General features: G+C 55.2%; 1 protein-coding gene across 1 annotated transcript; it reads left to right on the forward strand.

The window, feature by feature from the left end:
- Positions 1 to 593: 593 nt before the first annotated feature.
- Positions 594 to 11815, forward strand: KIF7 (kinesin family member 7). Its single transcript, XM_030955599.1, is given in 19 exon segments — positions 594 to 894; positions 2195 to 2395; positions 3026 to 3437; positions 3998 to 4011; positions 4014 to 4525; positions 4823 to 4960; positions 5106 to 5330; positions 5735 to 5937; positions 6233 to 6339; positions 6642 to 6797; positions 7082 to 7284; positions 7371 to 7568; positions 7770 to 7895; positions 8376 to 8552; positions 8834 to 9049; positions 9252 to 9458; positions 9923 to 10121; positions 10213 to 10362; positions 10550 to 11815. Coding segments are annotated over 19 exon segments (4140 nt in total). The 3' UTR covers positions 10945 to 11815.
- Positions 11816 to 12392: the final 577 nt, after the last annotated feature.

The raw sequence follows: 12392 nt of genomic DNA on the forward strand, positions 1-12392 counted from the left end.
CACCCCAAAGCACTTTGTGCCTCGGTAGGGCCACGCAGCCCCTCGTCCCTTCCCCACGGTGATCGTGGGAATGTCACCGGGGAGTGCGGGAGTGTCACCGCTGCTGGGCTGTCTCGTCAGCACAGGGATGAAGCGGCTGATGAGAGACGTGAGTCCCTCGGGGCTGGCGGAGCATCTCATGGGCGGCGGAACTTTATTTCACCAGCGATGGAACACTCAAGATTAACGCAGCGCTGCCTCGCACGTGACGAAGCATCTCACGAGGGACGGAATCCCGAGTGAGTGAGTGAGCGATGAAACATCCCAAGAGTGATGGAGCTTCTCTGGAGCACCGGGATGCCGCCGCGCAACTCCCGCAGACACGGGCATCCCCCTCCCCGCGGCTGCTCTCCCCGGGGTGCAGCGACGACCGGCCGCATCCTCCCTTCCCGACTGGCCGCATCTTCTGCCCGACCCGCATCCTCCTCCCGGACCCGCATCCTCCTCCCTCCCCGGCCCGCCGCATCCTCCTCCCGGACCCGCATCCTCCTCCCCGCGCTGCCCGGCCCGCCGGGAGGAGCCGCTGACGCCATCGCGGCGCGCCCGGCGCGGCCATGGCGGCGGAGGCGGCGGTGGTGCGGGTGGCGGTGCGGGTGCGGCCGCTGCTGCCCCGGGAGGCGCTGCGGGGACACCGGCCCTGCCTGTGGAGCGATGCCGCCACCGGCGAGGTGGCGCTGGGCCGCCGCCGGTTCCGCTTCGCCGCCGTGCTGCCCGAGGCGGCGGGGCAGGCGGCCGTGTACCGGGCCTGCGTCCAGCCGCTGCTGCGCGCCTTCTTCCGCGGCTTCAACGCCACCGTGTTCGCCTACGGACAGACCGGCTCCGGCAAGACCTACACCATCGGGGAGGCCAGCGTCGGTGAGTCTCGCCGGGACCGGCGGCTCCGTGCCCGCCAACATCCCTGTTCCGCCAGCATCCCTGCTCCACCAGCATCCCTGTCCCACCAGCATCCCTGCTTCTCCAGCATCCCTGTCCTGCCAGCATCCCTGTCCTGCCAGCATCCCTGTTCTGCCAGCATCCCTGTCCTGCCAGCATCCCTGCTCTGCCAGCATCCCTGTTCCGCCAGCATCCCTGTTCCACCAGCATCCCTGCTCCACCAGCATCCCTGTCCTGCCAGCATCCCTGTCCTGCCAGCATCGGTGTTCCACCAGCATCCCTGCTTCTCCAGCATCCCTGCTCTGCCAGCATCCTTGCTTTACCCAAACCAAACTGTGTCATCATCATCCATCCCTTCCAGTTTCGCTCCCAAACAACCCTTCCACCCTGCCAGCCCCTCCAGTTCAAGCCAACCTCCCCCCACCATCCCAGCCCCAGCAGCCTTTCCTTTCCCCTTACTGTGTTGCTGTAGCCACCTCCCATGGACAGCATTGAGATCACAGTGTCTAGGTTTTTTTTACAGTGCAGGACAAGAGACAGGACCTGGTCTTCCACCAGCTCTGGAGGTAGTGGTGATAGTCCTAGGTCCTGAAATAAACCTGAAGGAGAGGGAGGCTTGCAAGTGTTAATCGTGTTTGTTTCTTTATATGGAGGAAATGAAGAAAAAGACAACTTTTTCATTCTGGCTTAATGGCATTGTGATTTCTTACAGAGAATGTGCTGTAAACCTTTCAGTCATCTTTAGTTAATTGCATCATTTGTAAACACTAAATTGTTTCATACTTTTAATGTACGTCTGTTTTCAGTCTCCCAGCTCAGGCTATCATTGCACCAAATTTGAGAATTGCCATTTTACATGGGAAGAAAAAATAGAGTGCCGTGGCCAGATACAAGCAAGCTACAAGCACAAAAAAAAAAAAAAAGAAAGGAAAGCTTCTTGCAATTGGGAAAAGTTGTGGAGTCATGCTGGCTTCAAAGGACAGCACACTGCAGCTGCAGGCATGGTGTTTGATACTCACTGAAATGCTGAGGTGCTTTTTCCTTCCTGAGGAAGGACTGGAAGCAAGCAGCTTTGCTGGAATCCGGCACAGCAGTGGGATAGGATTTGCCCAGGGGTCTTGTGGGATGTTTAACCCAGGCTGTGAGGGCTGAGCTGTGGGAGAGGTGTGAGGCTTCTCCTTTCCAGCTGACGTGTGTTGCAGGCAGGCTTCTGACCTCAGCTCTGTCCCCAGCCAGCGTGGGCTCCCTGGCTGCTCCATGGGTGTGTGCCTCTCTTTGGCAGCTTCCATCAATGAGGATGAGCAGGGCATCATCCCACGAGCCATGGCTGAGACCTTCAGGCTCATCGATGAGAATGACCTGATCGACTACACGGTCCGAGTGTCCTACCTGGAAGTGTACAAGGAGGAGTTTCGGGACTTGCTGCAGGTGGATACAGCCAGCAAAGACATCCAGATCCGGGAGGATGACAAGGGGAACATTGGTATGTGTGCCTGTGCACAGGCTCCTTTTCTCCCCATGTTGTAGGCCAGAGCTGGGTTATCTATCCATGAGGGCAGAGCCACGTCTTCTTCCTCCATCCCTTTGTCTCCTGCAGCAGTTTGCTGTGCTTAATCCTGAAAGCTGGTCTGGGCAAAGCCCAGTATGGGAAGGGTGACAGCACCAGGCTGTGCAGAGGAGCTGCATCCTCGGGCAGCCCATCCCTCCCAGCTGTGGGATTCACATTCTCTGAACCTGAGAGAAGCAGAGAAAAGAATGATCAAAACAAGTCTTATCTCATTGGCTGCTCCTGTGTTGTACCAAAGAAGAATGCAATATGGAGATTGTTTACCCAGAGTGATGGTGTTTTGTTTCCTTGGCCTGTCGGGGCCAAGCACGTGTGCAGACTGTCGGTCAGCAGACAGTCACAAGATATTGTTCAGTTGAGTTGAGTGCTTGTGCAGTTTCAGTTTAGATGTTTAGATGTAGTGTAATATAGTGTAATTGAATAATATAGTATAATAAGGTAATTAATTAGCCTTCTGATATCAATGGAGTCAGATGCCTCATTCTTCCCTTCGGCGGGGGTCGCCTGCTTTTACAACACCCATCCACAGCTGCCTTTGCTTTGCAGTGCTCTGCGGGGTGAAGGAGTCGGAAGTGGAAGGGCTGGACGAGGTGCTGAGCCTGCTGGAGATGGGGAACACAGCCAAGCACACGGGAGCCACGCACATCAACAGGCAGTCGAGCCGCTCGCACACCATCTTCACGGTGACCATGGAGCAGCGGCGCGGCGCCGGCCGCCTGCCCCTGCACCGCCAGCCCCCCGCCGTGCCCGCCGCCGGACAGGTCCTGGTCTCCAAGTTCCACTTCGTGGACCTGGCGGGCTCCGAGCGAATTGTGAAGACGGGAAACACGGGGGAGAGGCTGAAGGAGAGTATCCAGATCAACTGTGGCCTCCTGGCCTTGGGCAATGTCATCAGTGCCTTGGGAGATCCTCGGAGAAAGACCACCCACATCCCATACAGGGACTCCAAAATCACCAGGTACCGCTGGGAGCAGGACCCCCCACATCTCACAGGCTCAGCTTACAGGTCTGCCCTCTCTGCAGGTTCTCATGTAGGGAATCTCGAGGAGCAATGAAGCCAGGATAGGAATGCAGGCCTAGCTTGTTGCAGTGCTGGAGACAATGAGGCTTGCATGAGTTATGTTGCTGAAGCTGAGATGAGGTGTTGCTGTGGGTTATCCTGTCCTTCCTGCCCATAAGGGAATAAAAAATATTCCCAGTAGACTTGTTTAATGGCCCACAGTTCTTAGCTTGAGCAGGTGGCCCTTGCAATCTCCAGCAGGACCCCTGGCAGCACATACCCAGCAGTGATCGCAGAGTCAGGGAGCTCCCAACCTCAGGAACTATTTGGATGGAGACTTGCCATGGTGCAAACTGTTAATCCTCTGCTTAATTATTCTGTTCACCTCACTGATGCCAACCAACTACAGAGCAAGGACATAATTTTCCTTGAACTTAACCTCTGAAAAGGGTTGAAAACCTTGTGTTTCCTGTGTTATTTTGTATTTCTGCTATTTTAATCCCTGTGCTCTTCCTTAGGATCCTGAAAGACTCCCTGGGGGGAACGCCCAGACCGTGATGATAGCCTGCGTCAGCCCCTCCTCCTCTGACTTCGACGAGAGCCTTAACACGCTGAACTACGCCAGCCGGGCTCAGAACATCCAGAACAAGGCGGTGGTGAACTGCCGCAGGGAGACGGAGCACATCGAGGAGCTGCACCTGCAGATCAAGAGCCTGCAGAAGGCGCTGGAGCAGCGGCAGCGCTCGGAGACGCGCACCATCCACCGCTCGGGCAGCGCCAAGCGCGGCGCGCCCAACGCCACGGCCCGGCTGCTGGCCGAGTGCGCCCATTACCGCACCTGCACCGACGCCGCGCACCGCCTGCTCTCCGAGCTCCAGGAGGACAGCAGCCTCAGCCTGGAGCAGGTCCTGCGCGTCAAGGAGTGGCTGTGCACCGTGGAGAGCCAGAGGAGCGAGCTGACCTCGGCCGGGCTGGACAGCGGCATTGAGAGCACATCCATGGAAGAGGGACAGGAGGCACAAGGGTCAAAAGTGGCAAAAGGACAGGTGATAGTGGGGTGTTACAGCTCTCTGAGGTGGGGTTTGTCTCGTGGCCACAGTAGCTCCATCACAGCATGATGGAAGGGTCAGGAGAGGGAGGGGAGGAGAAGTAACCTGTCCAGACGGCCCTAGGGAGGCAGAAGGACATGGTCTTCCCAGCAGGCAGGGAAAAACTAGATTCAGCTGCAGCTGAGAGATTTATTGCATAGGAAGAATCTGGGTCTGCAGAGCTGTTGTGTCCTTGCAGAGATAGGAAAAGAAGGACAAATGTTAATGCTGCCTCTCTTTTATTTTGGGGAGCAGGTGAGCACTGAGAAGAAGTGTGAGTCCATCAAAGATGAGCAGGTGGCCAAGCTACAGAGGCAAGTGGAACGCCTGGAGGAGGAGAACCGTGATTTCCTGGCTGCCCTGGAGGATGCTATGGAACAGTATAAGCTGCAGGTATTTCTGGGCTCTGCTCTCTTTGTAGAGACCTGCCCCACTCCTCTCCTTCCTGTCCAGGGGTTCTCAGCCCAGCTTTCAGGTTCCTCTGCAGTGGGTCTCAGATCCACATGTATGTAACCACATTTTTCTCATTGTTTCCTAGAGTGACAAACTGCAGGAGCAGCAGGATAAGATCTCAGAGCTGCACGTGCACTTGGAGATGGCAATGCCAAACCTGTGTGTGCCAGGACTGCTGGAAAATCTTCACCTGGTCACTGCCAGCCAGCGACCTCACACAGCCCCGCTGGATGCTGCCCCATCCCATGGCTTTGGCGGGGTTCCCTCGGGGCTGCTTCCTGAGCAGAGTGGAAGAGCTCTTTGCAAGAAGGTGAGGGCATAAGGCTGTGCCACTGAAGAACTGCTGCCTCTTCACTTGGCTGCTCTCCACTGTAGGAGAGCCTTTGTCCTGCTGTTCAGTGTGATCCTTGTCAGAAGTGTAGTCCAGAGGACTGTGCTCAGTGCTCAAATCCAGAGTTTTACAACTCTGGCAAAAACAGCCCACCTTCAAAACTGAGGCTTTTGCTCTCATGTTGTGGGTGAGTCCCAGAATTGTTCAGAGCTTGAGCAGCAGAAGCACAGGCAGCTGGGTCTGGCAATGCGCTGATTCTCCTGAAAATATACTCAATCCATTTTGTTGCTTTTATGTGTAGCAGTGATGCTCAGCTGGGAGCCACTTTTTCTAACACTGGCTCTCACACAGCTTGTTTCCTCTCTTTCCAATTCTGTGCCCAGAAGCTCAGCAGCAGCTCCTCCTTGCAGAAAGAGGAACCGGCAGGCTGGCACCCGAACCACACACAGCACCCAAGTGGTGATCCTGAGGTCAGAGAGGTGGGGCTGAGGAGGGAGCTCAGCCAGGACTCAGAGAAGCCATCAGAACTGTCCTCAGGAGAGGAGCTGGAGGAATGGGAACAGAAGCAGTCCCTGTCCCAGTGCCGGTGAGTTGGGGCTGTCCCAGCCAGCTGTTCCTGTGCCATGTCCCTGTCCCTGGCTGTGACCTGGCTGCCCCACCCCTGCAGCTCAGCTCTCATGTCTGATGTAGGGCAAATGCTGCCTGTGGGGTCAGTGATGCTGCTGGTACACCTTACTGCTCCCTGGAGAGCTCATTGCCATCATTCCTGACCACAGCTATTGTTTCTATCTCCTTCTGAAGCCTGTGGATCACGGAGGTCCTTACTGGGAACAGCTTTAGGAGTACCCAGACCAAACTGATTAATTTGCTTCTTCTTCTAGAAATGGGATCCACAATTTGAGCAAGAAAGAGATTTTCAAGTTGGGTGAGGAGCCAAGTGGAGGCAATGCCCACTCAATTCAGGAGGAGCAGCTGGAGCTGTCAAAAGGCAAGTAGCAACTGTAGGTTGTTGGACCATCTTCCATGGCTGGTGGTGCTTCACTGGGAGATCTTGGTGTCCCACCTAGATGTGCCCAGAGGACAAAAATAGAGCAAAAATGGAACCCAGCTGCTTTTGTTAGGGAGAAACTTGAACTCTTAGAGTCTGGCAAGGCTGTATGTTATGGCAGAAGCTTCGGGTGATTCTGGGCAATGCTGTGCCAACTCTGGCTACAGATCCAAGATCAGATTATCCTTCTGTCACCCATCTGCTCAAATAGGAATTTCCTGACCTGGGAATCTGTGTTCCAGAGGTCTATGGGAAGCGGGAGTCACTGCTTGGTTGCCGGGAGCGCCTGCCAGGGAAGGGCTCTGAGTGGAGGCTGGTGCAAGCACAGCAGAAGATCCGAGAGCTGGCGATCAACATCCGCATGAAGGAGGAGCTGATCACAGAGCTCATTAAGACAGGTACAGAGCTACTGGCAGGAATATGCGCCCATCTCCCATGAAACCTCCTAGATGTGGTGCTTAGTCTCTCCTTCCATCCTCATCTTCTCTGCCTGTGTTGCTTGTGCTCAGTCTCTTCTATAAGCAGCAGGGCCTTGTTTCTCCATCCCTCCAGCTGACAGAAACCCTTCCCACTGGTTTGTTCCTTCCCTGCAGCGGCTGAGGGAACGGGAACATTCAAAAATACTTGGGGAGAGGGAGGAAGGGTCAGGATCCTGGCTGTGAGAGAGGGGGCTGTGTTGCAGGCAAGGATGCCCAGGCTCTGAACAAGCAGTACAGCCAGAAGATCAGTGAGCTGGAGCAGGAAGCAGAGCAGGTGCGGGCAGAGCTGAGCGACAGCCAGAAGCAGCTCCAGGAGCTGGAGGCCAAAGAGCCATGGGACCCTGGGGAGAAGCGCAAGCTGCAGGAGTACTGCACACGCCTGGCGGCCGTGCGGAGCAAGGCACAGGTGAGGGGGAAAGGCTGAGCAGGGGCAGAGCTGGGGGCATCTCTGCAAAGAGAGGAGATGCCAAGGGTGGGTTTCACCCCTGGCAGGTTCTGTGCAAGAAGAAGCAGGCGACGGAGAGGCTGGTGTCGCTGTCGGCGCAGAGCGAGAAGCGCGTGCAGGAGCTGGAGAGGAACATCCAGCTGATGCGGCGGCAGCAGGGGCAGCTGCAGCGGCGGCTGCGCGAGGAGAGCGAGCAGAAACGGCGGCTGGAGACAGAGGTCAACAAGGGACAGCACCGAGTCAAGGTAGGAGAGGGCAGGAGAAGCTGTGCTGCTGTGGGCTTTGTGAGGATGACACTGGCTGGGCTCTGATCTGGTCTGTGGTTGTCTTGGAGAGCAGGGAGACAGCTCTACCCAAAGAGCTACAGGAGAACATAACCTGTCCCTCAGCCCCTGGGCAAACACATCCCACTCCCTCCGTGCTCATGGCTGCTCTTTCACCTGCAGGAACTGGAGCTGAAGCACGAGCAGCACCAGAAGATCCTGCGCATCAAAACAGAGGAAATTGCGGCTTTCCAGAGGAAGCGGCGCAGTGGCAGCAATGGTTCTGTGATCAGCCTGGAGCAGCAGCAGGTACAGACAGCAGGCCTGCCTCTGCTTCCCTGTTCAGGGGGGATGCTTGGCAGACTGCAGGCTGATGGGAGACATCTGAAAACAGGGACCCGAGCCCATCCTGCTCTTGAGAAGGACAGTCCATAATGTCATTTGTATCTAGTAGCAGAAGACTTCAGATCATTTCTTACCCCAGAAACAGGATCTCATCTGAATCCTAGCACTGGTAAAGAAGTTTTGAAATTTTGATTGTTAGCAGAAGGGTGGTGAGAGATGTGCCCTCCAAGAACTCCCTGACAGTTGGGAATTCAGTTTAGCTCTGCCTCTTGGAGGAGCTGGAAGGATAAAACCAGCAAAGTCTAGGCTATGGGGTTAGCAGAGATGGAATAAGGACCCTTGTTCAGATCTCAGCCCTGCTGCTCTTTAGGCCAGCAGTCCTGGGCACTGCGCTGCTGCTGTCTGCACACATACACACACACCTTTTGCTTCTCCCTCCATCAGAAAATTGAGGAACAGAAGAAGTGGCTGGACATGGAGATGGATAAAGTTCTCGAGCAGCGCCAGGCCCTGGATGAGCTGGAAGATGAGCTGAGGAAGCGGGAAGCTATTGTGGCCAAAAAGGAAGCCCTGCTGCAGGAGAAGAATGGCCTGGAGAGCAAAAGGCTGCGCTCCAGCCAGGTAAGACAAGCGTGTGGCACCTCAACCCTTGCTTGATTTCCAGCAGAGGTGGAGGCTGAAAGACCTGGGTGCCACCCTGGGTCTGGCAGAGGGCTGCAGGCCAGGATGAGGTGGTGTTGGGAAGTGGGTGGGAAATCTTGTCTCTCTGAAAGAGTCTGAGCTTGTTGGTTTGGTAGCCCTTGGTCTGCCTGGGGGGTCACTTGATCTAGAGAGGGAGTAGAACAGGGCTGAGGGCCTGGCTTGCCTTGGGGGCAGATCCCCCTGAGCATGCTGTGCTGCAGGCCCTGACAGATGACATAGTGCGCGTGTCCAGCCGCCTGGAGCACCTGGAGAAGGAGCTGAGCGAGAAGAACGGGCAGCTGCGCCACGGCAGTGCCCAGGACCAGCAGCAGATCCGCCAGGAGATCAACAGCCTGCGCCAGGAGAAGGACCAGCTGCTCAAACAGAGGCTGGAGCTGGACAACAAGCTGCGTCAGGGCACGCTGCTGTCACCAGAGGTACCTCTGCTGGGGCTGGGGAGCAGGAGGCTGTAGGAGAGAAGTAAAGATTGAGCATGAGGTCATTGGCAGATGCTCCCCCACGTCCCAAACTGTGCATGTCCCAGCTTCTCACCAGCACTGTTGTCACGATAGCAAGGCTAGGGCAGGGTGAGACAGAGCAAACCTTTGCTCCCTGGTAACTACAGCTCTGCCCTGGCAGGAAGAACGGATCTTGTTCCAGCTGGATGAGGCAATTGAGGCTCTGGATGCAGCCATTGAGTACAAGAATGAGTCCATCACGTGCAGGCAGCGAGTCCTGCGGGAATCGGCCAGCCTGCTGTCACAGTGTGAGATGAACCTCATGGCCAAGCTCAGCTACCTCTCCTCCTCTGAGACACGAGCTCTGCTCTGCAAGTACTTTGACAAGGTGGGAGACAACTGCCCTTTGTGCTGATGGCAGCTGTGTTTCTCTTACTGGCTGTTAGCAATTGCATTATTAGCCAGCCAGAACACATAATAAACATAGCACAGCTTGAATGCACTTGTTAACAGAAATGATGACCTGACCACACTCCTGTTTTCCTCAGTTTCAAGCTTTCTCCTTGCATCATATTGTAGTTGAGTCCTGTAAAGTAAGGCCACAAAGCCACAGCACCATGACCCCTAGCTGGGAGAGGGGCTAAGTAGTCATAGGATGGCTGGATCCCTGCAGTGGCTCTGCGACATCAGTGCAGCCAGACCTTGCTCTTCCCTCCACAAGGCAGCTCTGACATCCCAGCACTACTAACCTTTGTAAGCTGTACCAAAAAACTAACATGGCTGGGGCTGGGGCAGGAAATCTTCCTAGGCGTGAAGGAGCTGAAGAGTTCCTTGCTCTTGGGCCCTGGCCAGGTGGTGACACTGCGAGAGGACCAGCACAGGCAGCACATTGCCTTCTCAGAGCTGGAGATGCAGCTGGAGGAGCAGCAGCAGCTGGTGTACTGGCTGGAGGCGGCTGTGGAGCGGCAGCGGCTGGAGATGGACCGCCAGCTCACCCTGCAGCAGAAGGAGCACGAGCAGAACATGCAGTTACTGCTGCAGCAGAGCCGTGGTAACCCCCAGCTCTCCTCATGGGCAGCAGTGCCACTGCTTTTGTCTTTCTCAGGGCTCCCAGGCTGAAATAGCCTTGTTTTTGCTTGCAGAGCACATGGACGAGGGGCTGGCCAGCAGCAAGCTGCAGTATGAGGCAAGGATTCAAGTGCTGGAAAAGGAGCTGAGCCGGTACATGTGGGCAAACCAGGAGCTGAGCCAGAGACTGAGTAACATGAACCTCCATCCTGGACACACCAAAGGTGAGAGGAAACCCAGGCTAGGCTTTGCTCTTCCTGCCAAGTTAAAAGGGAGGTTTAATTCCCACACCTGGCTGTGAGAGCTTGGAGCAGTCCAGAGCATTGCATGTGTAGGTCCTTCAGCAATTGTTATACAGGCACTAATTTTGATGAGGAAAGTAGAGATCATGATACTCTCAATTTTTCCCAGCAGGGATGGAGAGAAGCATTCATGGGGCTGGGGACAGAGCTGCCCCTGAGCTTGGCACCTGTGAGGAATTCAGCCTCAGGGAGCAGCCCTTGCCTCCAGCTGCCACTGAAGAGAGCCCTCGGGCCCGGGATGAGAGCAGGGACCTGGTGCACGCCCCTTTGCCCTCGACATGGAGGCGTTCCTCGCTGCCCAGCGACAGCCCCGGCGACCCCCGGCAGAGGGACACAGAGCACTCGCTGCTGAGAGCAGGGCAGCCCCACGAGCTGCTGCCCCCACGGAGCCTGGCTGCTGCTGCTGCTCCCAAAGCGCGCCGGGAGCTGCGCAGAGCCAGCCTCAACGTGAGCCCAGTGCCTCATCACCCAGCCATGATAGATGTGAGGAAAAACCCACTCTAGAGCCAGCCTCAACGTGAGCCCAGTGCCTCATCACCCAGCCATGATAGATGTGAGGAAAAACCCACTCTAGAGCCAGCCTCAACGTCAGCCCAGTGCCTCATCACCCAGCCATGATAGATGTGAGGAAAAACCCACTCTAGAGCCAGGCTTAACGTCAGCCCAGTGAGGAGAAACCTGCTCTAGAGCCAGCCTCAACATCAGCCCACTGCCTCATCACCCAGCCATGATAGATGTGAGGAAAAACCCACTCTAGAGCCAGGCTCAGCTCTAGAGCCAGCCTCAATATCAGCCCAGTGCCTCATCTACCAGCCATGACAGATGTGAGGAAAAACCCACTCTAGAGCCAGGCTTAACATGAGCCCAGTGCCTCATCACCCAGCCATAATAGATGTGAGGAAAAACCCGCTCTAGAACCAGGCTTAACGTCAGCTCAGTGAGGAAAAAACCGCTCTAGAGCCAGGCTTAAGGCTCACCTGGCACAGGGAGCAGTGGTTATTGCTGAGCTTGAGAGCCCTCGTGCCCCACAAGGCAGCCTGGCTGCAACCCAGTTACATTTCAGAGGCCTGGGGAAGAGAAAGATGTGATTTGTTGTCATGAGTGTGTAAGGCGTGGGAGCACCAGCCTACATTCTCCATGTTGCTGCCAGTCAAGGCAGCACACACAGGAAGCTTTTCCTCTGCTCCCTCAGCAGCTTGAACACTGTGAAGCAGGAGACACTTTGCTTCCAGGCCTCTTAACACTAAAAACTTGTTTACAATGTGGAATTCTCAGCTGAAGAGCTTGCTCAGCCCTGGCAGCCTGGGAGGGAGATGCTCTGCAGTCTTGCAGAATTTGTACATAGATTTTTGTAGTAACTTCGGGTTTTTTACATTTCTACTATAACTTTTCTAATAAAGCAGAGTGAGTTTTATGAAATGGTGACTTGTCAGAAGGACCATTTACTCTGGGAGTGTAGGAAAGGAGTTGTATTTAAATCTCACTGCATGGGAAGTCAGCTGCTGTAACACTGTTGGCCAAATGTTTAAATAACTGTTTTAAGTAGTCCCAGCCACATCTTGAAGGCCTCCTACATTAAATTGCCACAGGAGTAACATCTCCAGCCAGCAATGTCCATGATAAAAGGAACTCTGGTTCTGCTTTTCTCTTGCAGCCTCTAAGCTGCTTTAAGCAGGGTTTTCATATTCTTGAGAGAACTTCCAGTCTGGATTTAAGACTAAATGCAATCCTGCAGCTTAACACTGACAGCTCAGGAAGGGGGACTAAGTTTAACTCTAGCAGAGCAAGAAGTGAAAGCCCAGATATCTGCTTTAAGAAGGGCAAGGGGCAGGGGCAAAGAGCTGCTTGACCACTTGATCCTAAAAACAAGCCACTGCTTCAGCCTGAAATGAGAACAGCTACCACAACCACTACTTAAGGAGTAACACACCAAGTTAAAGGCCAGCATTTGA

The sequence above is a fragment of the Camarhynchus parvulus genome, chromosome 10, assembly GCF_901933205.1.
Source record: "Camarhynchus parvulus chromosome 10, STF_HiC, whole genome shotgun sequence".
Classification (NCBI taxonomy): Eukaryota; Metazoa; Chordata; class Aves; order Passeriformes; family Thraupidae; genus Camarhynchus; species Camarhynchus parvulus.